This window comes from Orcinus orca, chromosome 7 (assembly GCF_937001465.1).
Source record: "Orcinus orca chromosome 7, mOrcOrc1.1, whole genome shotgun sequence".
Lineage (NCBI taxonomy): Eukaryota > Metazoa > Chordata > Mammalia > Artiodactyla > Delphinidae > Orcinus > Orcinus orca.
The window spans coordinates 92286657-92314531 of NC_064565.1; the positions used below are offsets into that span (position 1 = coordinate 92286657).

General features: G+C 45.1%; 2 protein-coding genes across 3 annotated transcripts in view; one reads left to right on the top strand and one right to left on the bottom strand.

Moving 5' to 3' along the window:
* Positions 1-4658, top strand: part of CCNYL1 (cyclin Y like 1) — a 42760-nt gene extending 38102 nt beyond the window's left edge. For both annotated transcript variants that reach the window (XM_033428908.2, XM_033428921.2), the window contains exons 10-11: positions 3414-3467; positions 4521-4658. In XM_033428908.2, the coding sequence (XP_033284799.1) occupies positions 3414-3467; positions 4521-4613 (147 nt within the window). In that variant the 3' untranslated portion in view covers positions 4614-4658. The remainder of the gene's footprint in view (positions 1-3413; positions 3468-4520) is intronic.
* FZD5 (frizzled class receptor 5) lies at positions 3494-9887 on the bottom strand. Its single transcript, XM_033428896.2, has one exon. It carries the CDS (start codon positions 9885-9887, stop codon positions 8124-8126), a length of 1764 nt encoding a protein of 587 aa, XP_033284787.1. The 3' UTR covers positions 3494-8123.
* Between the last annotated feature and the right edge of the window lie 17988 nt (positions 9888-27875).

Consider the following 27875-nt stretch of genomic DNA (forward strand, 5'->3'; position numbering starts at 1 on the left):
AAATTTTTTTCTCTAGTGGAATACTGACACGTGCAATTTTAACTCTGGTATATCGTGAACTGAACCTTATTCTTTACAAGGAAAAGACAGAGGTTTGAAATGTATGTTTGAACCAAATTAAATTGCCGTTTTTGTATGTTAAATTCATATGGTTGACCCTAAGACCACTTCTTAGGGCCCAGTGTTTCTGGTTAAGAGAAATTTTTTCCACCCTGTATCAGATCCCATCATGACCCTATTCTTTGACATTTACTCCTAATGTACCCTGTATGCCCGTTATTGAAATTCAACAGCACTAAATCCTAGTTTTACAACAGGTCAAGTTTCATTTCTTAGTTTTCCCATTCTATAAAATATACCATTCCTTGATGTTTGAAAAATGCTGAAGCGAGTATTTACTGGAAAACAATTCACTCTGTATTCAGGTTATGCAATGTTTTCGAAAATGTTTACCTATAGCGTGTAGGCTAGCTAAAATCTTTCATCACCCAAGCCTTCTCTCTAACCACATGTAAAATGACTACGACTGTTCCCTCACCCAGAAGCCGCATTCTTGAGTATAGAGCTATTTGGTAAAGCACTGGACAGCTGGTAGGGGCTCTCCCAGAGGTAAGTGCTAATTTCTATGCAGAATCTGTAGATTACACCCAGCATCTATCAATCAAGTTAAGGATTAGATCACCTAAAATCTTAACTGTTAGCCGCTTACCAACCTGGCCAGCCTGACACCTTGCCAGCAAGAATACAAAAGATCTAGGAGCCCTTCAGAGACACCTGGTCCCTTGTACACAGGTGCAACCTGTTTGGCTTCTGAGGCAATTTCCACTAGTCCATTTTAAATGGGTTTGGCAGATGAGATAACATGCACTTCATGTGAAACAAATGTTATGAATACCAGTTTATGGTTTAGGGTCTCTAACATGCAGAAAAAACCAGGAAAGTGAAGTAGTACAGAAATTAGAAATCCAGAGTCAAATGGAAAGAGGTTAATGTTCTTTAAAAAAAAAAGGAACAGGTTAGGTGATGACTAACTGCTGTGAGGGCAGCTAAGTAATTTGAATGTGATTAGAGACAGCCTCAGAACCTAAGGTCCTCAAGAATCTGTCGACCTCTGCTTCAAGACCTCAAATTACTCTGCTAGCTTTTTCTTACAACATCTATTCCTTCATCTTACCATTCTCAATTCTACTGACCTTTACATCTAGCTCCCCAGATGGTGGCCCTTTATCTCCTCACTGGGGGAACCGACTCTTCCAAACACAGGGCGTCAGTGTTTCGTCCACCTCCCGCTGCACTCTCTCAACAAGGTCATCTCAGCTTCACCCTTTGACTTTCTGCTCGTGTCCAATGTGGCAGTGCTTGATGTTGGTTACTACTATGACCCATTTCTAAAACATTATCACCAGGTTCCAGGAAATACAGGATTTATATGTCTCACAGGCTAACTGGCCCCTGGTAATCCCCTTTAATCAACTACTTGAGCCCTCCTGTGTTCCCACAAAGTAGTTGTTCCCAATTTGCTGCCCTCACTCCCCTGATCTGCCCACAACCCTAGATGTATCTCCTCAGGCTAGGCAGCAACCCCACCTTCCGAACTCCAAAACTCATTTCATCTGGCATTAGGAATAGATGCCTCACTTCTTAAGGTAACCCCTCTCATCTAAGGGAGAGGATTCCATCCCGACTCTTCAAGTCAAATTTCTATATCCAACCCCACCACCACCAGGATGGTGGTGAGGATGGGGCAATTTGACCTTCCTCAGCCCTTGACATGTCCTAGTGTTTCTCAAGATGTGGTCTCCAGACCACACCTGCCTCTCATGGGCTGAAAGTCCCTGTAAGAAATGAAGCTTCTCCTCTAAATGCAATGTGGAATCCTAGAACAGATAAAGAACATCAGTGGAAAATCTGGTGAAATCCAAATGAAGTCTGGAGTTAACAGTAGTGCGTTAATGTTGACTTCTTAGTTTAACAAATGTGCTATGATAATGTTAATATTAGGGCAAAATGGATATATCTTTGCAACTTTTCTGTAAGCCTAAAATAATTCTAAAAGTTTACTAAAACAGAACAAAAAGACCTAATTCTTGGATCCCAAATTAATCTCAATTCCTGGAGCTGAAGCCTGGGAATCTACATTTCTAATAGGAACCCCAAATGATTCTTATGCAGACACAAATTTGAAGCCTCATCTTTCAATTCCCTTTCCATTCCACGCCTGAATGGCTGCTTCCTCCTCGTTTTACTTACCTTAACCTGATTTAATCTTTTAGATCCTCTCAACCCTAAAATATAAGTACTATCATTATCCCCCTTTCACAGATGAGAAAGTACTAAGATGAAGTACACAAATGAAGTACTAAGAGCTTAAGTAATTTGTTCAGGATCAACAGCCCATGAATGATGGAGCTGGGAGTTGAATCCCTAATCAGTCTAGCTCCCAAGTCTATGCACAGAACCATTCTACTTCTGCTCATTCTGTTGCACGTAAGAGCTCTGTAACTAAATCACTAAAAGAAGCATTATTACCTATTTCTCCAACTTCCTAAGTCCAACAGTGCCCCCCTTTCCCACTGGGGGGAATGAACAATGAGAAAGCATTGGGAAGATGTGCCAACTAGAGACCTGTACGGGTAAGGCACAGTGGCTCTTGCACCAGGATCCAGCTCAACTGCTGTATTTTCTGTTCTCCCAAATGCCCTAACATGTACCAATCTCATAGTACTCACTTGGATGCTAAATTAATTATCTCAGGTTTACTAAGCATCTGTCCAGATTGTCAGGGAAGTGCCAACTCTAAATCAATTTACAGTTGGCCCTCCGTATCCACAGGTTCTGCATCAGTGGATTCAACCAACCATGGATTGAAAATATTTAGGGAAAAAAATTTCAGAAAGTTACAGAAAGCAAAACCTGAATTGGCTGCACACCACCAACCATTTGCATTATATTTACAACTACTTAGGATTTGTATTTGGTATGATAAGTAATCTAGACATGACTTAAAGTATAAAGGAGGGTGCGGGGGAAGATGGGAGGGTTGTGCGTAGGTTATATGCAAATACTGCACCGTTTTATATAAGGGACTTGAGCATCCATGGATTTTGGTATGGGGCGGCACGGGGGGAGGGAGACTACTGGAACCAATTACCCACAAATACAGAGGGAGAACCATATATCCTCTTATCTTATCTGGGTTCCCTGACTTGTATTTAGACCTTAATACAAAGTTGTGGATCTAACTGCTGAATGATAAAGTTTTGGGGGTTTCTGACTGCAAACCAGACACACACAAGAGCAGCACTTCTATCCAAATTGCTTCAGTACAGAGTATAGATGGAGGGTTGATAAAATAGAACACAATCTCAGGCAATGTCTCTGTTCTTACGTGGATTTTCCTTCATTTCTTCAAGTGCATCATGAAACAATCACAGGATCAACAGGAGAAACCTATGAAGTATATTCAGGTAAAACATGTTTTCATTAGTTCTCCTTCTGGTGATTGGAATTTCCTTGATTTTATTATCAATAAAAACATTGCCACTTATATTCAAAGTACATCTGAGAAATCTGATCATGAAATTAGAATGCACATACCTCCTTCAGATACTCTTAGAAAACAGTGTCTCTCCATAAAAGCATGAGAAAAATACTTGTACAGCATCTTATTTGCTTTACCATTGCTTTAATGCACTTTAAAATTTATCTACATGAATTGGGAACAAAGAAACAAAAATAGACATTTCTTTGTTTTTCATAAATAACTACTCTCCATATTTGATAAAAATCTCAAAGCATTAGTTTAACTTCCCACAAATATAATACATACAATTTTTTTTTTCTGAAATAATAAGGTCAGCAAATTAAGTATCTTGACACTAATATAACCACATACAACTGCTTTTCTACTGACTTCCAGGAACAAAACAAAAACAGAAAACTTCTTATCAAGATGCTCTGGGTTTCCTTTTGCTAGTGTTAGGGACCCTGGAATTATAATCATCTGCCAGTAATAATTTTATAGATTCTAGTTGATTGTCTACAAATAAAATATCGCTGGCTCTGCTTTGAGTTCTGGATTTGACATGACACTGACAATACCGCATGGGACAGGCACTACACATACACGGAAATCAGAAAAAGTATTGAATGCCCTGGACTCGAACTACTGACTCAGTATGTGCCTCATTTGGCTCAGTAATAAATTCACCTGCACCAAACCCGTATCAAAAGTCACTAAATCTCTCATATATATAATATATATTATTTATATACACACCCACAACACATACATACTATACATACAGTTTGTAACAACATGAAGTAATATCGTCTTCAAATGATGTACCACAGACTGAAATAAATCCTGTAATTGTCATCAAGCTGCTAGAAGCTTTTGAGAGTTCTGAGCCAGGTTACTTACTTTCATCCTGCCTACCCTTCATTCACCCTGCTTTAATGTCTTGGTAGCTTTTGCTTTCAAAACCACCCTCCTCAACCTAGGTGTATTTCTTTCCCAGGATCACTTGATTGGACTTTGGAGGCAAGAAAGGGCATGCAGGGGGAGCAGGAAATCCTCAGCCACTGTACCTCACACCTGCCTAGATTTGTGATGTTCTCTATCCTGTTGGCCACATTCGGTGTTAGAAAGCAGTTATTCAAAGCTTTGTCCCTCCTACCCGCCTTGGTCTTTCTGTAGAGCACAAAAGTGAAAGAAGCCTCTTTAGCAGGGGTAGCAGTTCATTAAAATATACAACTACATTTCCTAGCTCTGGGGTTCCCATTCTGTACTTGAGACTGCAGGTCACAGATGCTGTTATTAAGGTGCGGTGTGGGATCCATGAGGTTTTCTCCTGGCAGCCGGTGTCAGGATTAGTGCAGCCCTAGCCCAGGAGGAAACGGCCTAATGAATACCAACTTGGAAACAGTGCTGTCAGCACATTATTTAAGCTTGTACATTGCTCACAATTACACACAACACACACACAGGCTTACCACTGGAAATGTCTACGAGAAAACATGACAAAGGTTTGCAAGGATAAACCAATAAGGCACCGAGAAGACTTATTTTCAGCCAATTTAGACAACTTCAAAGTGTGAGGTTAAGAATATAAATTAGAACGACTTCCTAAGTCTTGTCAACTGATTTACTGAGAAGTCACATATTAGTTCCTTCTAAATCTTTACCCCCTAAAATCTATGACGGGAGACGCTGCTTACAATTGAACCATGAAAGGGACAGCCCAAAACCTGCACCTGTGAAACTAAACTGGGCCTTAAATCCTTCCTAAAATCAGAGCTGGCTGTGAAGAAGTTGCTAAACCAACCCACAACCTTTCATTTTGTAATTGTTTTCATGAGTACGGACTGTTTGCCTAATAAAAATAAAAATCAGAAGAAAACAGCACATGAGATGGAAATAGGGGGTGACCATAAATAGATGGGCTTCTCTGCCCTGGGTAGCAGGAGGGGTGGCTGAGGTAAAACTGGAGGGAAGCAGGTGGGCTTCATCTTTGAGGTAAGGGAGGGGGAGAGCAGCAGTGAAAACAGAGGCTGAAAACAGACGCAGCTCTGAGAGTTGGCCTGGACCGAGATCTCCAAATGCATTACCTGTATTGCCTCTCCTTGGCTTGGTATCCTGTGTCTTCACTGTCTTTTTTTTTTTTAAGTAAATTGGTTGTTCTTTTTAGGTTTGGTATGTTGCCAAAATGAAAAATAGTTGTTTTAAAAGGAAGAATTAAATCACTTCAACCACATCATCCCACAACTTTTAGATACATTCTGCGTCATCTTTACATTCCTCCACAAAAAAAAAAAAAGGAAGAGGAAAAACCCAAATTAGTCACAATGACCTAAGGCAGCAGAATAATCTATGTACTTTCTGGGAAGACCTGTTAACTGAGGGAAGAGGTCAAGGTGATCAGAAAAGTTCCTCATTTGAAAAACAAGAGAGGAACTGGCCCTCAGGCAGGGGATCTATTTCAAGGTTCTAAGAAGCTTCTTCTGAACAAGTAGAGGAATTAGATGTGCAAAAAGTTCTGTAGCTCTGTGTACAAGGTTTTGTCGAATATACTGACATTTTGATTCAGAGGATGAGTGTGTAAGAGCAGTGCATTTTTATAAACGTGAATAGCTTTTGAAAGTCCATGAAAACTATAACACCAGGCTTCTTTCCACCAGCAAAGTGCTTAAATCCACTATGGAAAGTATACACTTGTTTACTTAATATCCATAATGTAAAAACTGGCCTGGGCTTAAATCTGACTTTTCCAACTTTGGTATAAATGAAGCGCAAACCCCTACACTTGTTTCTCTAGGGAGACATTCCCAAATTTTAATTGTTTTTGCCATTTTAGCTTCTTAAATTTAGTTCCCACTCAGTCCTGGTCACTGGTATTCTGCTGGCCAATGCACTGTCACCCCCATCCCCAGTAATGGCCTCACACTCTTCTTGAATGAATGGTTAAATAGATTAGGAAAGCAAACAGGATTTTTAACAGTAAAGTATGTGTGCGTGGTGTGTGTACGTGTATATTCATCAATACATAGGCTTTCATATATAAGTGAGGGAATGGTTCAACAGATTAGAAAAGCAAACAGAATTCTCTCACAGTAAAGTGTGTGCTCATCACTATATAGGCTTTCTCAGAAGAGGAGGAAGAGAAAAATATATTGAGGCGAGGGGGGCAGGGGGAACAGCTTTCCTTTTGCTACACTGATCCATGTTTTAAAAGCTTATGCAAGGGTGTTATGGGTTTCATTTGTTTCCAGAGGCCGCAGAGAGCAGTGTCTCGATGCTTTTGGAATATCTGGCTGTAATCTAGTCCAAAGTCCAGGGACACTTATTTTCCCTCATCGCTGCCAGTGTTTGTTCACAGGTAGCCAGCCTCCCTCCCCCCGTTCAAGCACCTCATTCAAGGGTGGGTGTGGTTTCTAATCACAGCCCTCCAGGAGAGGAGGAATAAGAAAAGCAAAAAGACTGTTTAACATGATAAAGGAGGTGGGATTGGGGGGGGGGGGTGGAGCAGATAAGACAGGTGTTGGAAATTTACTTAATTACAGGAGTTATATCCATTTTAGTCCTTAAATGTAAAAAGGAACCCCCTTCAGCACTATCGCTAAGTCCTTCCAGAAGAAGGAAGTGGGTTTATTTTTACCAAAGTTTTAACACAAGTTTTAAAAAGTGGCATCACCAAAGCCTATTAAGAACCACTCACTATAGATGTTAAAAAAAAAAAAAAAAGAACCACCCACTCCTCGGGCACAAAGCTGCCATCTTAACAGTCTAGAATTCAAGTTCAACCAATCACCATCCCTTAGGTTCGCATTCTTCCAAATATTTATTCCGGACACTGCAATGCTACCTCTAACTTATTCAAGCAAAGCTGGCACTGTTAAGAACGAGAATGATTACAAGTACTATAGAAAAGAAACCGAAGCTTGCTAAACGAAGCTAGGACGGACACATTAGAATCTCTAAACATTGCCTAACCTTGTCACTTTCCGGAGGCCCTAACCACATTATGCTACCCCCCTCCTTGGTATGACTTAGGGTGTCCCCTAACTTAGGAACTATAAACAGGGACAAGCAGCTCACCTTAAAGCATCTTGGACACTTTAAGCAGTGGAAGGAGAAACAACCTGGAAAAGCACACGGAACAACTTCCCAGTCACAGCAACTTTCACTGTTCACATTATTTTTAAAGACAGAAGTATAGGAAATATATTTTCCCAATTTAGACCACCCAGTTCAAAGAAACCTGAACCAAGTGGAACTTCATTATAATGCCAACTTTAGGATTGTAAAGCCCCCAAAGCAAAGGTAAATTTTGTTGCCAAAATGCAACAAAGTTAAAAATTAAGAAAACTACATATAAATTAAAAACAGGGTTCCTCTTGAAAAGGCAGTAAGATAGAACAGACGTGAGCTGAGCCCCTTTGAGAAGTCCTGGGACAGGTACTCCCCTTGAAACGGTCCCTCTCCCCTCTCTCCAAGTTGCCCCGGGAGGGGGCATCAGCACCAAGAAGGTAAACGGAAGTGACCTTGGCAAAGCTACCAAACAAAACAACCCCTCTCCCTCAACTCCCGGCCCCGGTCCCGGTCCCTCGGCCTCGGCCTCCTCCTACACGTGCGACAGGGACACCTGCTTGTGATAGGCGGCGGCGGCGGCGGGGCCCGGCGGCGCGGTCCTGCCCGTGAGCGCTGCGCTCGCCTCGGCGTAGTCCCCCGCGGCCGTGGCGCCGCCGCTCTTGTGGCCCCGCCGCGGGCGGCAGCAGCAGCGGCTGGTGAAGCGCCGCCACGACTCCACAGTCTTGCCGGACCAAATCCAAACGCCCGACGTGATGCCCACCACAAGGCACATGAAGTACTTGAGCATGAGCACCCAGTACTCGGGCTTGGCGCGCGGCTGGCCAGAGTCCGGGCCGGGGCACGCGCAGGTGAGCGCAGCCTCCCAGCTCTCGCGATAGTGCTGTTCGTACAGGTAGCATGCTACCACGATGCTGGCTGGCACAGTGTAGAGCAGCGTGAAGATGCCGATGCGGATCATGAGCTTCTCCAGCTTGTCCGTCTTGGTGCCGCCCTGCTTGATGACGCTGCGGATGCGGAAGAGCGACACGAAGCCCGCCAGGAGGAAGAGCGTGCCCACCAGCAGGTAGAGCACCAGCGGGCCCAGCACGAAGCCGCGCAGCGAGTTCAGGTTCTGGTTCCCCACGTAGCAGATGCCGGCTACCGGGTCCCCGTCCACGGAGCTCAGTGCCAGCGCAGTGATGGACTTGACACTGGGGATGAGCCACGCGGCCAGGTGGAAGTACTGCGCATAGCCCGCAATGGCCTCGTTGCCCCACTTCATGCCAGCCGCCAAGAACCAGGTGAGCGACAGGATGACCCACCAGATGGAACTGGCCATGCCAAAGAAGTAGACCAGCAGGAAGACGACAGTGCACAGCGCAGGGCCCGTTGTCTCGTAGTGGATGTGGCTGTGCTCGCGGCTGCAGGCGACGCTGGCATGGCCCACGACCAGGCGCACCAGGAAGCCCAGAGACACGCACAGGTAGCAGGCTGACAGGAAGATGATGGGGCGCTCAGGGTAGCGGAAGCGTTCCATGTCTATTAAGAAGGTGGCCACCGTGGTGGAGGTGGAGATGAAGCACAGTACAGACCACAGGCCGATCCAGAAGGTGGCGAACGTGCGCTCGTCGGGGCTGAAGGACGGCTGGTAGCAGGGCACCGCGCAGTTGGGTACCTGGCCCGTCCTCACCTTGTTGTAAAGCGGGTGCGACTCCTTGAGAATGGGCACGAAGGGCTCGCGGCACTTGCACACCGACGGGCCCCCGGTGGCGCAGTCGCTCCCCGAGGCCGGCGACCCCGGCAGGCCTGAGTGGGTGGGCTTGGCCGGGAAGGGCCTGGGGGGCGCCGTGGTGGCCTCGCTGCGGTTGTAATCCATGCACAGGACCTCGGCGTCGCGGCCCAGCACCGGGAGGCGGTCGCAGCTCATGCGTTCCGGCCAGGCAAAGCCATACTGGCGCATGAGCGGCGAGCAGCCGGCCTTGGCGCGCTCGCACACCGAGCGGCAGGGCGGCAGCGGCTTGTGGTAGTCGGGCAGGCAGATGGGCGTGTACATGGAGCACAGGAAGAAACGCAGGTCCGGCGAGCAGTGGATCTCCACCAGCGGCCAGAACTGGTGCACCTCCAGACCCGCCTCGTCCTGCGTGTCGTGGTTGAACTGGTTGGGCATGTGCGTCAGGTTGTAGCCGATGCCGCGGCACATGGGCACTGTGATTTCCTGGCACACTGGGGCCTTGGAGGCGGCCGCCGCCCGGCCCGCCAGCTGCGCTAGGAGCAGCAGCAGCAGCGAAGGCGGCGCGGACGGGTCTGGCCGAGCCATAGCCCCCTCCCTCCCCTCGTCTCCCGCAGCCAGCGCGAGGCCAGCTCAGGCAGGGGAAACCGGGATCCGGGCTTCCCTCTCCGCCGACTTGTGTGGCGCCGGGACTGGCAACCTGTTGGTTTCTTTTTCTTTTAAAGAAAACCGTCCAAAGATAAACTGTTTCGGGAGGGCGCTGCCTCCGCAGGGAGCGCTCAGCTCTTCGCTGGAGAGGGCTGGGGAGGGACGGTTAGGGCTCCGATTCCAAGGAAAGTACTCTTTAAAAAAGAAGGTGGAGGAGAAGAAAAATTGCAACCGCTCCCAAATAGAGAGGCGTCAACGGCGCAATCCCCGCAAGCGGTCTCCAAAACTCTAAGTTAACCTCTCTCCCTCCCCTCCCCTCCCACCTCCTGGAACCAAACTACAGACTCCCCGCCCCTCACCCCGCCTCCCTTCTCGCAGGGCCTGCCAGCCTGCACCCCAAGGTCAGAGCGCTCAGCCCCCGGGAAAAGGGCAGAGGGCCGGGAAAAGAACGGGGAGAAGGGGAAGGCGCGGGCTCTCACCTCTGAGGATCCCGAGAGAAGCAGATAGTCCGTAGCCAGCCTGGGCCCTCCGTCTCTGGGACACTTCGCTCAGAAACGCGACTCAGAGACAGGCTGGCATCGGGAAAGTTTGGCGATAGGCTGGGTACCCGAGGAGGCAGCACATGGCAGCAGGTGGGGGCGTCTCAGAGAGGGGGTCGCCCCCTGAACGAGGTCGCCGCAGACCGGTCATTCGCCCTCACCTCCTGCGAGCCCCCCCGCATGATCCGGGCGGGGCAGGACGCGGGGCAGGCCGTGCGTTCCACCAGGGTCCGGGAGCCGGACGAAGGGCGAGCGCGCCTGGCAGCACCTGGGCAAGAGGAAGGCTGTGTGCGGCGACCGGGGGATCCCGCCGCCTCACAGCACGGCGAGCAGCCAGCGCTGGCCCCGCCGGGACTGCATGGTGCGCGCCCGCCGCCGCGTCCCGCCCGCCGCTCTCCTCCTCCCCTGCAGGGGGATCCGCGCTCCAGCGGACTCCTGGGGGCGGTGGCGGTTCTCCCGGGACGCGCCGGGCTCCGCTCCTCCCCCGCGCTCTAGCACCCTTTGGCCCACCTCCGGCGGGTATTGAACTGCGCGCGGCGGCGGCGGCGGCGGCGGCGGCGGCGCTGGCCGCAGCGGAGTCACTGCCTTGAGCTGACTGGCCTCTCCCGCCCAGCCCGGGTCACCTGCTTCTAATGCCCGCCGGGAGGCTCCGCCCCGGCCCCGCCCCTTCGCGCTGGGGCTCGGTTGGTGGGCCGCCCCGCCACGCTCTCCGCGCGTCCCCGCCCACTGCCCCGCGGGCTCGGCCTCTCCCCAGGCGCCCTCCGGCCCCGCCTGGAGCTGGCAGCCGAGGAGCGTGGGCCAATCGCCGGCCGGGAAGCTATGGGGGGCGGGGCTAATGCTAATCACGCCTTCTTGAGACCCGGAGCGGGAAACCCTAGCTAGAAGTCCCTCCTGAGTTCTCTGCTGGCTCCCACTGGTGCGGGGCTCAGTTTCCCGTAATGTTCTCGCTTATGAACCCTAGCTTCCAGGACACCTACCAGGTCTCCTATCTGAAGGTAAGCATCCTTAGAGTCCAGCGCTTGTTTAAAAGAACTGCTCAAAGAATCATTCTTAACCGTGGGACCTGTCTCCTCTCTGCGCTGCCCTCACCAGGTGAGCTCAAATTGAGAGAAGTACAAATGCTTACTGAGCCCCTACTGTGTGTCAGACAGCGCGTTAATCGTTCTCATCTTAATACAGGATGTCTCAGAACCTTACGACAATTCTATGAGGCAGGCACTCCTTATAGGTGAAGAAACAAGAGTTTAGAAGCATACCAAGGCAACCGAGCTAATGATAGTTCCCCCAAGAAAGCCACAACCTAGATAATCTTGTTCAGCGCGGTATTCCGAGCGCCTAACACAGAGTAGGCTCTCAAATGGCAAACCTGGGATTCGAACCGAGATAGTTGGGACGCGACATCCACAATTTTTACCACCTCCTCCCCCGTCCCCCCATATGCGACCGGTTATCTCCCAGGCTTTAACCTTTACTTTTGCATTTCGTAACAAAATCTTACTGTTGCGACAAGAAAGTGATTTTCTTTCCGTCTTTGGAAGACTCCAGACGTGTTAGTCCTTTATCAGTTTATCGGGTTAAAAATCCAGGCAGTTCGAAGTCGCCCGCAGAGAAAAGTAACTTTAGCTCCGGGCTCTGTGATGGGCAGGGGCTGCACCCCCACCCCGGGGCTACCCGCTGCTGAGCCGCGCACCCGCGCGCCGCCGGGGATCCGGGGCGCACGGAGCAGCGGGTAGCCCGCGCGAAGACCTGCTGGGCGCCTCGACCACTGGGACGCACTGTGGCGCTCTCCAGATGGCTTATTATGCTGCAAGTTTTAAATGTCCTGAAAATGCCTCTTTTCTACGTGTTCTAATTAGGTTGGAAGACTGAGGTGTTTAGCATTCTTGAGATTCATTCACACGCTTACAAAGAGGGTTTGAATTGTTTCCCGCTCCCCCCACCCCTTCCTTCTACTGGGAAGAAGGCAGAAAAAAGGCAGGAGGGCCTGAGTTCTTGAGGGACTCAGGACTGCACTTTAGGGCTGAGTCGTTCTTGTGTCCTGGATCCCACTTATACAGACGGGGAGACAAAGTTGCAGAATAGCCCTCTTCCTCCTGCTTATCAGCAAGACTTTGTGAAAAATAATGAGGAATATGTGTATTAATCCCAGCCTCAAAATTCAAAGAAATAAATATAAATCGCTTCACAAACATCAAAACTGTTAATAAATATGTTTAAAATGTACTTTACCTCTTTCATTCCCTGGGATTCTACAGGTGCTCATATTTTTTTTTTGTTTCTTTGGAACTACTTGGCACTCAGTGTCGGCAAACATCCCAGGGTTGAAAGTAGTGGGAGTTGAAAAGCTATGGAATAGCAATCAAAAAGAAAGGGAAACCCTCAGTGGAAAGTATGCACAGATTGTGAACATGCCAAGAGAGGCTGCCTCATTCTGTGGCCTGTATGCAACATGTGTATTATTGGGGATGGACAAGTGTTGGCTAATAATAAAAATTATTTGAAGTTGGAGAATGTTAATCACTCATGCTGGAATTTAGCCAGAATACACGTGTTATTTCACTTGGTTCTGACTCAAAGGATGTTATCTCCTAGTCTGTAAACCTCTCCCTTCTTAATCAACAGGGAGATGTTATTTTTGCTTGGAGATCTCTAATAATAGTAGTAATAATAGCAGGAAAACTTGGCCAGAAGAAACGTATTTTGCATTGTATAGCTTTTTGTATCATTTGAATTTTTGCTTTTCTACATATAGTGTTTCACTTTAAAGGCAGTTTAAAATATGCTGTTTAACATGTATTAGGCAGGGTGCTACATAATTCATTTCAGTTAGCTCATTTGATCCTCACATCAGATGGAACTGGCATCATAATGGCTTCCTTGAAGTTACATATTTAGTCCATGGAAAGGACAGAAATCACAATTTTCTTCTGAGTCATAGTTATTGTTTAACAAACTGGAAAACACTGAATTATTTTTAAAGATGCAATTTTTAAGCAACTAGAACATTGCCAGGCATTCTTAGCTATTAATTCACTCATCTATCCTTCCATCTATCCATCCATCCATCCATCCATCCATCCATCCATCCATCCATCCAAAAACACCAAATTTCTGACTTGAAGACACTACTGCTGTATTAAACATGTTGCTACAAGGTGGAATTCATGAGGTTCAACTTAAATTGTTGTCCAAGGCGTACTTATTAATTGATGAAAATACAGAGGATCATGCTAAACATTCCACCTAGTAAGACTGTGACATTTCGAAAGTTTTGAAGTATTGGTTTTGGATTTTGTAATCAGAGAATAGTTATTGCATTTCTAATCTTAGTAGACGTGTATTTATTATACATGTATAGTCTGTTGAGACACTTGAGAGTTCAATGCTATAGGAATGACTGGACAGGTAGCCTCTGTATACTCTTCAATATCTTGATAATCAAGCCTGGAACAGTATGCTGCCCATAGATGCCTTTGGTAAATATTTGTGAAATAAATGGATGAATAAATGGCAACTGAGATTAACTCTTTAAACTTTAGCAAGTGGCATTGAATCCTTGGATAAAGCTTACCTTATGAGCTATATATCTCTCTGAGGTTGACCATACCCTGTTAAATGCAGCATGAGTCCAAACCTTGGCTCTTCCTTTACTAGCTGCCACTTTGGACAAGTCACACAACAGCTCCAGGTCCTCTTTCCTCATCTGTAAAGTGGAGTTACCCCTCATAGAGTTGTAGTGAGGGGTAAATGAATTTATATGGTAAAGAGCTTAAAACCATGTCTAGCACCTCGTAACTCTATTTAAGTCTGTTATTAGTTTCTACTGGGTTCATGCTATTTTTCTGTTTTCCCACTCTATTTTCTTTTGTGTATCACTTTAATAATGGGAAAAAAGTTACATTTTTTAGATGTACAGGCATACCTCAGAGATATTGTGGGTTGGCTTCCAGACCACTGCAATAAAGGAAATATCACAATAAAGTGAGTCACATGGATTTTTTGGTTTTCCAGTAATGTCTATAAAACTTACGTTTACACTATTCTTCAGTCTATTAAGTGTGCAATAACATTCTGTCTAAAAAAAAGTACATATTTAATTTTAAAATACTTTATTTCTAAAAAATGCTAACCATCATCTGACAACTCAGGGTTGTCACAAACCTTCCATTTGTGAAAAAGCAAATTCTGCAAAGCGCAGTCAAATGAGGTGTCCCTGTCCTTATGTCTGAGCACACTCCCAGCTGTCACCAGCTCTCTCTAGCATTTAGATATTAGCTAGATTTTATGCCAAAGCAGGGATCATTTCACTTGCCCTGGATCAAAGTGCGTACACCTGACATCAGCCCCAGCCCGCAAGTGCGCGAGTGTGCGCAGGGCTGGCACAGGACAGACACCCACAAGCCAACTTGAAATCCCTCACAGGTATTTCCAGACTAGCTTTTTCCATGTCCTAGAGCATTCCTGATAACTCCTCATCAGATCAGACACCTCTAGATGAGAAACCCAGACACTTACCAGAGGGTTACCATGATGAGTCATTCATCCAGGTTCATAATAAGAATGCCTTGTTCACATTATAAGTGGAATCATTCAACTATAATCTTTAGTCCTCTCCCCTCCTGCACTGTGGTGGAGATTATAGAAAAGTAAGAGCTTCTTTCTTCTTTCCCAGAGGCGATGAAGTACTAATCTTTCCCACTCTCAACAATGGCTCTCAGCTGCACGTTACAATCACCTGGGGAGCCTTAAGATACACTGATGCTTGGGCCCTACTGAATCAGAATCTCTGGTTGACGGACCCAGACATTGTTTCTTGGTTTCGTTTTATTTGTTTATTTTTGTTGCCGTTTTGGTTTTAACTCTCCAGGTGATCCTGATTTTCAGCTAGGGTCGAGAGCCACTGACATAGATGGTTTTGTTATTTCCTCAGCACAGCCCCAAACTTGGGCCTAGCTGGATCTTCTGCAGAAACGGGTTAATCACATCATGATGTAAAGTGGAACACCTCGGGAGAAAGTATAGAGAAGCACATTCTAGTCTAATTGCATGTGAGTCTGTTTGGGCTGAAGGAAAGTATATGTATACGAAGTAAAAAATATGTAACAGAATTGTGGTACAGTAATGGCACAGTCAACAACAATGGTGGCCATAACAGTAACTGATGGGTATTAGGCATTTCCAACGTGTATGCACTGTGCTGAGCATTTTACATATATAATCTCTTTTACCCCCAAGAATCCCGTGAGGTTGATATTATCAACCCCATTTTATAGATGAAGAATCTGAGGTTCAGAAAGTAGCTTGCTACACAACAGCACACACCTTCCAACTTGGGTTTTCCTCGCTCCAAAGGCTATGCTGCCATTGATTGCAGGCCTCATTGTAGACCCAGCAGTAGAGGGTCCTGAAAACCACCAGATAGTAACTCTTGAGATAAGCAACTTCCCTTGTTCCTTATCATCCCTTTCCTGGGGACCAGGTCAAATTTTCAATTCTGGTGTGGCCTCTTGTGTGGAGGACTAAAGTACGGAAAAGCTGAGGGCTCTGGATTCATCTAGAATCCAGTATAAGTCTAGAGCCACTTGTTCTTTGGGCTTTGCAGACCAGGCATGAGGTGGGGCACCCTTTAGACTAGATTTCAGGACCTTTCTGGTATCTTGGCAGAGGGAGCTTCAGTTCGGTAAATGTTGATGCTGCACATGCTGTGAGCCAAACACTGGTGCCAGGGGTGCAAAGATGAAGAGGCATGGGCTTACCAGGCAGGACATGGTGGGAGAACCGAGGAAGCACCTGGCCCAACCTGGTGGCTCAGGGAAGGCCCAGGCTGTGCCTGGAAGGCTGAATATGAATTAAGCGATCTATGAGTCAGGGTTTAGTACAGGAAATAGAAACCACTCTAGGTGTTTCAAACAGAGAAATATTTAATACTGAGAATAAAACAGAGGCTTACAAAATTGATGAGCTGGAGGGGCAGAAGTCAGGGGGGTACCCCTGGGCTATTGAGTTCAAGGGCCTACCACAGTAGCTATGTTCCAGAAGTGGGGATGGTGCTGCAGCAAGGGCTCTTCACACCCATGAAACTGGTGACTAGCCACTGAAACAGGACATTGAGTCCAACAGCATTAAATGCCTCTTAACATTATTGCTCAAACCTTGCTGGCCAACAGCAACAGCAACAGAATGATGCCTTCTCCTTGCATCTGCCTCCAAATCTTACACAAGTGCACCTGATTGACTGAACTTACTTCAGATCAAGACCCTAGCTGCAAGGGAGTCCAAAAAAAGTAGTTTTGCAGTTCTCAATCTCTTCAAGCAAATTACTAGGAGGATAGAATGGAGGCTGGAGAGGCAATCCCTAGTATCCACTATAGGTAAGGAAATTGAGAAGGACTTCCTAGACAGAGGAATCAGCACAAGTAACGGGTACAAGGCCATGAAAGAGCATGAGTCAAGTGGTGAACAGCTGGGCATGGCTATGTTATCAGAAGCATATGAATCAAGGTTTTTACCTGAAAGTGCACTCACATCTAATCTACATATTTTTGATTAATTAGATTCATATGTACACTGCACACATGACACTCTTTCCTACTGATACAGCTCTGGATTTATTCAGCTGACTACTAGTGCAGAGGAGAAAGGAAAGGAGCAAAAAGCATGAAAAAGAATAAATAAAAGTGTTAGGTAATATTCATCCACAAAGAAAACAGAACATTAACCTTCTCCAAGCCTAATGTTGCAAACACTGTTGATTACGCGCCGAAGAGTCATCTCCCCTTTTTCCTTCCTAACAAAACCCCCGTTATTTGTTTTGTTTTGTTCTGTTTTCTTGGGGAATCCACCCTTTTCTGCATAGCCCTGTGCTTCAGGAGAGGCAGGAGCTTCAGATCAAACCCCAAGGAGTAACACGTGATTAGTCCAACTGCTCGTGTTTCTCCCCTTCTTCTTATCAGCGTTTAGGTTACATACATGCATGGGACACAGTTCTGGCCAATAAGGCGTGGTGTGGGGGCCAATGTGAGGTAAGTCTGTCAGGGGCTTATGGGAAAGATCTTACTCCAAAGGAGAAATAGTCCTCTCCCCTGCTGGGTATTATTTCGTCTGCCTGTGATGCCTACCACTGTGGGCACCATCTTGCAACCACAAAAGAGCTAAGCTGACCCAGTGAAGAAGGATGGCATTGAGGCGGCCTGAACTGTTGGCCTCCAGACTTCCTGTTATATGATACAATACACTGCTTATTTTTAAATACATTTGAGTCCCTGTTTTCTTGCTCTTGCAACCAAGAGCATTGTAACTACTACATGCAGTCTGTACACTTAGGATGAGGATCTGCCCACTTAAACTTGGCTAATAAAGTCTCTGGAGGAGATTTAAGGAGAAAAATTTATTCCCTCTTTTTTCCACCAGAAAAATTGTTATTTATCCTTCAAGAGCATTCAAGACCCACTCAAATGTCATTTCCATCAAGCTGAGTGCTTTGTTATTGCCTGTACTCCCACAGCCCTCCCACTACTTCTCTATTACAGCACTTTACGAATATACTCTTTCAGCAAATATTTATTGAGTACCTATTTTGGGCTTGGTAGTGTTTTAGGCACAGGGATTACAGTAGGAAACTAAATGCCTGGGGATTCCAATCTAGTGGAAGACAGAAAATGAATGAAAATATTTAAATGTGATGACTCTTATCAAAGGGAAAAAAAAAGAATTCTTGTAAAAGAGGGGGAAATAACTACCTTGAAATTTATTTTATTGTACTGTGATTCTCTGTTCATATGTCCGTTTTCTCCACTAGATTGTGTGTTCTTGTAACCTCACATCACCCACCCCTTCCCTGGGGGATTGCATTTTCCAAAGATGGCTGCAAAAACCTCTCCCATCCCACAGGTTTTTCTGCAATGTGATCTTGCCATTCCCCATAGGGGAGGGATGTAGGAGGTCCTAAGTCTCCTCCTCTTGAATCTCAGTGGGCTTGTGACGGTTTTGACCCATAGACTGTGTTGGAAGTGATGCTCTTAAACTTCCATGGATAGGTCATAAAAGGCCGTGTAGTTTCTACCTGGGTCTCTTGGGACACTTGTTTTTTGGAAGTGCTTTTTCTTGGGACACCTACATATAGATGCTCCACCTGACAGTCCCAGCTGGGTGAGCCTTCAGGTCATCCCAGGTTAGGTAAAGAAGCTTCCAGATGATTCCAACCCCCAACCTCAAGTCACCCCTAGTTGTTCAAGTCTACCCCAGATGTCATGAATCATAGGCAAGCCATCCCTGCTGTGCCCTCTCCAGATTCCTGATGCACAGTATCCGTGTGAATAATAAAATGCCTGTTGGTTCACACCACTACTTTGGAGTGGTTTGTCGCACAGCAGCAATGACTGGAACCCCCCAGATCTGCCTTTCTGTGAAATTTTAACCCAGTAGACAACTTTTTTTCTTTTCACCTGACCCAGTTGGTGATCAACTTATGCACTGAAGCTTGAGAACTTTCATCCATCTTACTTTCATCCTATTGAGTGTCGCTGTTGATGATATGCATGTGAAATGTCTAATCTTTTAAAACACAAATCTTCACCATTGATCTTAATATCCTGCTGCAGTGAGTTCCCCAGTTCAATTGTATGTAGTGGGAAAAAAGTGCCTCCTTTTATCCATTTTAAACATGCTTCCTTTTCATCTCATCTTGTCCTCTTGCTCTTCTCCAAGTAAAGTGATTTCCATTTTGTGGGTACCTAGACACAGAGAACTGAGTTGAGACAATAATCTTCCTTTGGTTACCCAGAAGGCCTCGGGCGTGCTGCGACGGAGAACAGTGGATTTTAGCTGGTGACTTAAAGGTGGTGGAACACTGTATTCTAATTAGTCACAAGTTTAGTTCCAAGCTTTCAAAAAATAGTCTAGATTCTGCAAGACGCAATAGGTGTCCTCTTGTGGTGCTGGGAAGTAGAGCACAGTAGAGAGGGAAGAGCATTGGCCAGTACATGGGCAATCCGGATTCAAGTCTCATCTTGTGAGCCAGCTATGTGCCCTTGGGCATAACACTTAGCCTCTCTGGACCTCATTTTCCTCAACTATAGAGTGAGGAGATTCAACCAGAGGGTCCTGGAGCACCCTTTTGCCTCTAACTTTGTATGAATTCTATGTATTTGCCAGTCATTTTGAAACATCTACTACATAAATCCATGGGAAGAAAAAGTTTGTACTCTAAACAGTTTGCCATGTTAGCTTCAAAGTGGAGTTGGAGAGAACCACCACTCCCTGCTAAAAAATTTTCTAGTTTTTAGGAAACAAATGTTATCATTTTCCAAAAACAATCCAAATTAGGTTTCAATTACCAAAAATATATCCTGCTGTGACTGTTAAGTGACAGATCTTGCAACCTGAGTCCTTTTAGTTTGGGGGTGCACCCCAGGGCTCCCATCAGCCTTGCTTTCATGAGCCTATCAATTCTCACGGTGCCATTGCTCGATGTTTGAATGGGGACAACTCCATTCTAAGTGATGAGAGTGAATGGATGGGGTGAACTGCTGCTGCATATGGCCACCTTGGGGAGGAGAAAGAATATTGTCCCAGTGAGCAGTGCAGTAGGAATTATTCAAGTGAATCTCTAGAAATCTGAAATCTCTTCCCAATTCTTTTTCTCCATACAGAAGAAAAAAAGCAGTTACCATGTGGGACTTGGGGAAAGCATTCAATCTCACTCAACCTGGACTCATTTCACTTATTGTCTGGTCTGCTTAATATTTCTTCAACAGTTGTGATTCTTAGAACTTCGTGGGCTCTAACCCACTTCTTAATCTCTGCATCCTGTTTTGTCTTACTGAATTTTCTCTTTCCAATCCCAGGTGGGTGGGGGAAATGCTTCTCATCTCTGATTTTAAAATTCATTACAGAATCTCCACTATTTTTTTTTTTTTTTTTTTGCAGCTTAGACTTGACCTTGATTTTTTTTTTTTTAACATCTTTATGGGGTATAATTGCTTTACAATGGTGTGTTAGTTTCTGCTTTATAACAAAGTGATACATATACATATACATATACATATACATATACATATGTTCCCATATCTCTTCCCTCTTGTGTCTCCCTCCCTCCCACCCTCCCTATCCCACCCCTCCAGGCTGTCACAAAGCACCGAGCCAATATCCCTGTGCCATGCGGCTGCTTCCCACTAGCTATCTACCTTACTACGTTTGTTAGTGTGTATATGTCCATGACTCTCTCTCGCCCTGTCACAGCTCACCCTTCCCCCTCCCCATAACCTCAAGTCCGTTTTCTAGGCAGAATCTCCACTATTGAGGTGCTACCATGCATTGAGAGGACAGATTGCTTTCACTGCTGGGTTAACAAATTCTATCAATAGCAACAAGTGGCGTGACAAGGTTCTATTTAACAGAAACTTACTTGTAAGGTTAAGAAAACCCCTGCGGTCCTTAGACAAAACTTCAGGTTAACAAGTAGGAGACTAACAGCAGTAAAAGTAATAAAAAATGTATCTAGTGTTTAGAAGAGCTTTTTGAAAATATTCTAAAGAAGAGCCCTCCACACTTTCCTTAATAAGATATCTCATATGTGATCACACATATCCACTTCCTTATCATCAGTATCATATGCGAATATGTTCTGACGTTTTTGTTAAGGCTTTCAGGGAAGGCTTGAAAACAACACAGCAGCATCTGTAATGCATAATACCGTCAGTTTTATCAATGGGAAAACCGAAGATCATGTAGGATGAATCACTTGGTTATTATTTGCTTATTTAAGTTATTTGGGTAAAACAAGTCAGAAGTGTCGGTTGTTTCTTAGAGCAGTGCTACCCCTGCAAGGTTGCCTTCCTGTGCTCAGTGACTTCTTGGTTGTAGCTAAAAGGGGGACCCAGGGTTCCACACACCACATTCTGTTCCCCCTTCTGTCATTCCTGCTCACACTCTAGTGGGGGGATGAGTTTGAAGGTTTGTTGGCTTCAAAACCCTTCTGTCTATGTGGGCTATGCTGCATCATTGCTTGTTGCCCAAAGGCGCTCTGCAAAGATAATTTACTGCCTAAGAAAGTGGTATATACAGAACTGGTCAAGCCATCGGTTGCACTTTTTTAAAAATTAATAAACAATTTTTTAAAGCAGTTTTAGGTTTACAGAAAATTGAGCAGATAGGGCTTCCCTGGTGGCACAGTGGTTAAGAATCCGCCTGCCAATGCAGGGGACACGGGTTCAGTCCCTGGTCCGGGAAGATCCCACATGCTGTGGAGCAACTAAGCCCATGCACCACAACTACTGAGCCTGCACTCTAGAGCCGGTGAGCCACAACTACTGAGCCCACGTGCCACAACTACTGAAGCCTGCGTGCCTAGAGCCCACGCTCCGGAACAAGAGAAGCCACCACAGTGAGAAGCTCGCGCACCACAACGAAGAGTGGGCCGGCTCACCACAGCTAGAGAAAGCCCGCGTGCTGCAACGAAGACCCAACACAGCCAAAAATAAAGAAATAAAGTAAAATAAAATTAGAAAAAGAAAATTGAGCAGATAGTACAGAGAGTTTCCATATATCCTCTCCTTTTCCCACTGACAGTTTCTCCTATTATTAACATCTTGCCTTAGTGCGGTTACAATTGATGAACCAATATTCATATACCATTATTAACTAAAGTCCATAGTTTGCATTAGGATTCGCTCTTTGTGTTACACAGTTCCATAGGTTTTGACAAATAATGTCATGTATCCATCGATACGGTATCCTACAGAGTAGTTTCACTGCCTTAAAAATCTCCTGTGTTTCACCTAATCATCACTTCCTCACCCCGCCTTGACCCTTGACCCCTGACTATCACATCTTTTTACTTTCTTGCCCAGAATGTCATATAGTTGGAGTCATTCAGTATGTAGCCTTTTCAGATTGGCTTCTTTTATTTAGCAATGTGCACTTAAGGTCCCTTCGTGTCTTTTCATGGCTTGATAACTCATTTCTTTTTTTTTTTAATATCCTCTTTTTTTTTAGAAGAAATTACAGATAACAAAACATTAGCAAAATGAGTAGAAAGTACAGAGACTTCTTATATACTCCCCCTGCCCTCACACATGCACAGCCTTCCCCATCATGAACATCCCACACCAGAGTGGTACATTTGTTACAATAAATGGACCTACATTGACACGTCATTATCACCAATGCCCATGGATTGTATTAGGGTCCACTGTTGGTACTATATTCTATGAGTTTTGACAAGTGTATAATAACATGTAACCACCATTATAGTATCATAAGAAATATTTTCACTGCCCTAAAAATCCTCTATGCTCCACCTATTAATCCCTTCCTTCTCCCAACCCCAACAACCATTAATCCCCAGTTTTGCCTTTTTCCAGACTGTCATTTAGTTGGAATCATAGAGTAAGTAGCCTTTTAAGATCGGCTTCTTTCCCTTAGTAGTATGCATTTTATGGTTGCTCCATGTCTGTTCATGATTTGATAGCTCTTTTCTTTTTAGCACTGAATAATATTCCATTGTCTAGATATACCAGGGTTTATTTATCACTTCACCTACTGAAGGACATTTTGGTGGTTTCCAAGTTTTGGTAATCATGAATAAAGCTGCTAAAAATGTCTGTGTTTGGGTTTTATGTGACATAAGTTTTCAACTCCTTTGGGTAAATGCCAAGGAGTGCTGGAATGTATGGTAAGAGTATGTTTACTTTTGTAAGGAACTTCCAGACTGTCTTCCAAAGTAGCTGTACCATTTTCTATTCCCACCAGCAATGAATGAGAGTTTCTGTTCATCTACATCCTAGCCAACATTTGGTGTTGTCAGTGTTTTGGATTTTGGCCATTCTAATAGGCATGTAGTTTTAATTTTATCTTAATTGTTGTTTTAATTTGCAATTGCTCATTGTTGTTTTAATTTGCAATTCCCTAGTGACATATGAAATGAAGCATCTTTTGATATGCTTATTTGCCATCTGTATGTTTTCTCTGGTGAGGTAAGCAGAAGGTGCAGACAAGAGAAATTAGGGTCTTCTCTCAAGGGATGGAACACTGGGTTGACTTAGTTAAGCCCCACCAAAGGGAATACCCAGAGGCAGCCACGCAGGGGCAGAGGCAGCCACGCAACAGCTGCTATCCCATCTACGTGCTCTCGAGTCTGCGGTTGCAAATCAATGTGCAATGAGCAAGTCATTGATTACAACAAAAACCTAAACCAGTACCTCTTCCTTCCTTATTGGTCCAGTACAAGAGGGTGCGCTCACCCTCTTGAGTGGTAGGAGCAATAACAGTGACAATGTAAAAATACTGCCGAGCAGCTCTGCAGGATCTCTGAGGCAAAGACAAAGTGGCTTCTTGTGGGTCACTAGCAAATTCGCAACATCTTACAATAATAGCTCACTTATGGAGCCCTTGAGGTATGGGAAGGAACAGCCACCCAAGGTAAGGAGGAGTCCTAGCGTGAGCTCCAGTTAACAGATGAGGAAGCAGCAATTCTGTGACGTTATCTATGTGACTAGCCCAAAGTCTCTCAATGTCCAGAATGACAGCCGGATATTAAACCTAGATTTCTATCCAGGTCCAAAGCTCTTGCCCCAGTAATACCACCTGGATTTGGGACCTGCCTAAACAAATAGCAGGTCAGCCCCACTGACTCCTGGCTGCTCCAAGGGGCTTGCTGCAACTGGCTTGAATGCCACTTCTGAGATCTGGGCCCACTGTGGTCAGAAGAACCTCTGTAGCAGCTCTCACACTTGGCTACACGTTGCAGTCACCAGGGAAGCTTTACAGAAATGTTGACACCAGGGTCCCACCCATAAAGATTTTGATTTAATTGTTCTTCAGTGCAATTTCAGCATAGGGATTTGTGTTTAACTTTTTATTGAAGTATATTATACACATAGAAACGTGAACATACCTAAGTATACATCACAATTAATTATTAAAAACTGAAGGTACCTGTGTAACCACAACCCAGCTCAAGAATCAGAGCTTCACGAGCACCCTAGAAGTTGGCATCATGCTTCCTTTTAGCCGCTCCCCTTTCCTCCCACCCCCCAGCCACTACTCTAACTTCTAACAGCGTAGATAGTTCGGGTATAGAGATTTTCAAAGCTCCCGAACGATTCTAGTGCGCAGTCACCATTGAAAGCCACTGTCTCACTGGTAGAAAGTAGAGAAGTAGGATGAACCAAACTAAATGCATAGAAACAGATAAACCAAAATGAAAGAAAATAAGAAGAAACCCAGGCTACATTTATGCCTCAACCCAGGCTGCTACTTCCTGTGTTGCATGCATAAGTCTTATTTCACATTAGCAAGTCAATAAGGATGAAAAAATTTTGTTTTTTTAAACAAGATCTTTCATTTATAAACAACTTTTCTCAGCATTCACACCTTAGTGAACGAACACCAGCCATCCCAAGGGGTGCCAAAATCACATTTGCTGATAATAATAAAAAAATGTATGGAGTGCTGTCTGCGGATCAAGTCCCTCATTAATGCCTTGTGCATGACCTCATTCAGTCTTCACACCTCATAACACCCAATGCTAGTAGGTTTTCTTCTTTCCTCCATGTTGCAGATGAGGAAAGCTAGGCGTAAAGAAATGTGGTAACTTGCCCAAGGGTACAAAGTTTGTAACTGGGACAGCTTAAGCTGAAGAGATTTTTCATGCTGTACCACCATGGAGGTTTTAATTTTATTTTATTATTTTTTTTATGTCAATCATGGTTTTTATTTTAGATATGTGTGTCAACTGACTTCTGCTACTAAATACCTGGACAAAGATTAATGCCACACTGATTTCATTCTTTCAATGTACAGTGGAATGAGCTGGGATGGCGGTGGAGAAAAATCACAGCATTACCTATGTGTGCTGAAGTGGACCTTGACGGTCATGTATTTTTGTTGTTGTTGTTGTTGCTGTTTTTGCTGTACGCGGGCCTCTCACTGTTGTGGCCTCTCCCGTTGCGGAGCACAGGCTCCGGACGTGCAGGCTCAGCGGCCATGGCTCATGGGCGCAGCCGCTCCGCGGCATGTGGGGTCTTCCCGGACCAGGGCACGAACCCGTGTCCCCTGCATCGGCAGGCGGACTCCCAACCACTGTGCCACCAGGGAAGCCCGATAGTCATGTATTTTTATTTCCTTCTTTCCCAGGTGAGGAAATGGGCCAAGAAAAAAAGATTTAGGATGGTTTAACAAGCTGAATGAGAGAAAATTAGAGAAAGTCCAAACACTCCTGGGGGAAAGGCTAGGTAAGGCTTTCATCGGGCAGCTAAGGGCACTGAGCTATTCTCCTAACCCACAGATGCACACGTGTGTGGCCTTAGTCAGTACAACTTTGTGGCTAGTGACATTACTATTATTATTTAATTTAACATTCGCAGCATATTCACATGTGAATATTGTTATTTGTATAATTATGAAGGTCTCTGTATAGTGAGCTTCTAATCTAAACCAGACAGAGAACTGATGATCACAAAGTTATCTGAGTGGGAAATTGGATCTTCTCAGGTTTCCCTGAGTTTGTTCAGTTTGTTTGGATTTCATGTCGTAGGTGATCAGCTTCCTAGTGTATTTATTCTGGCAACGGAAAGTGTAGGGTGTGCAAGAAATCTCTTGGAGACGTTTTCCTTAAAAACCTGGTATTACATGTGGAAGTCTTCCTTCTTGAGCCCTTCCAGAAATCAAAACAAATCACAGAAACCGTGAGGCTTGTTGCTTTTCCATATTTCTCCTCTGTAATTATTCCGGACTTTCTTTGTATGGTTCATTGTTCTTCCTGGTTTTAGATCTCTCCCCCGCCTCTTGCTTCTGCCTCCGTAGGGTGCCCACCTACCCTTCCATTTCGCCACATCACTTTTCCTGCTTTGTTCACTTTCCCTGGATTTTTGGTATAAAACTCCCTTCAAGCCAGAGTGTTTGGTCTGTTGCTCTCTAATTTTTTTTTTTCAGAGCAATTTTCCCAATCTAAATTACACTGTCAATTACTTTACTCTTCCTAGAGCAGTGAATCACATTCTAAGAAGCCATTAGGGTGGGCGCAGCTAGATACAGAGCCAGGAGGTTGGAGCCAGTGCCGGCTTGTCACCCTCATACTCTGTTTACCCTGCTGCAGCAGGCCAAAGTGTGGCCTTGTGCTGAAGTTACCAGGAAAGGAAATGCCGTCATAACCCATTCTTGCTACACGCATGTGCTCTGATACCTATGAGAAGGAGAGACCATGCTTTAGAGCATTGGCCTGTGCTTGGAGGTGTGAAGAAAAATTAGCTTAACCTAGGATGGCTTGATATTTGAGAGCTGGTAGATTGTATTAATGCCCCCAATCTTCATCCCTCCCTATATCTCTACCCTCTGCCATGTGACTTTGTAGTTCTTCCCATAAAGAGATAAGTGTCATCTCCAAACCACTGATTCTGACTGTAACACCTGCTTTGGTCAATAGGATATTAGGAAAGGCTTGAAAGCGTGCTTGTGTCATTGGACGTGGTCTCTTGCATCTTTACTATTTCCATGAGAAGAGCATGCCTGGGCTGGTCCACTGGCCCCAGGAGCGGGGTGAGAGATACATGGGGCAGAGTTGCCCCAAGGAAGCTGCCCCAGCCCAGCCCAGCCTAGAACAGAGTCGCCTAGCTGACCCAGAGATGCAGGAACAAACCCAGTCAAGATGGGCAGGTCTGACTATCCAACCTTCACATGAACTGTAGATGCAGGAGCTAGAGTAGGAAGTGCTTTTTGTTTTAAGCCTCTGAATTTTGAGGTGGTTTGCCCCCCAGCAATTGCGATGAGGCCATGCCCTCTGAGACTATTATGATGATTACCTGAGCAACTAGAAACAAAAGCACATCGCAAATGTAAAATTGTGGGGAGTGAGCGTGAGGGAGAGGCTGTTGACCAAGCTCTGGACCTGGAACCTGAGGACCTGAGTTTAAGTCCATCCAGGCCCCCAATTCACTCTGTAAACTTGGGCAGATAATTTAAATTTTCTGGGTCTTACCATCAAATTACAGAGCTGGCTTGCAGACTCAAAACCATGAAAGCTTGAGATAATATCGGAAAATTAATATGGGTCCCAGAACTTCATTGGTGGGGTGTTAAGAAAGGGATAGGGAAGGTGGGACAGAGGTCAGAGAATATTTTATTTGGGTATAAATATAATATTATACCCAAAGGAAAGGGCCAGATACACGGAGTTGGGAATTGGATGATTTTAAAGAACAGGTTTGATCTAAGGCTAAGAGGTAGAGTTGGAGCCCAGATATAAAATCAAGTCTCACTTCTCTAGAGAAAAAAACACTGTCTTGAAAGTATGGGATACATGAATAAGTAAGGGAGGCGAGTGACTCTGAAAAACCTTATAGAAGATGTCTTCCTGACAGCTCTTCACTTGGAATAAAGCAAAGCTGAGGAC

Coding starts and splice junctions, on each gene's coding strand:
- FZD5 (XM_033428896.2), bottom strand. CDS start 9,887: ATGGCTCGGCCAGACCCGTCCGCGCCGCCTTCGCTGCTGCTGCTGCTC.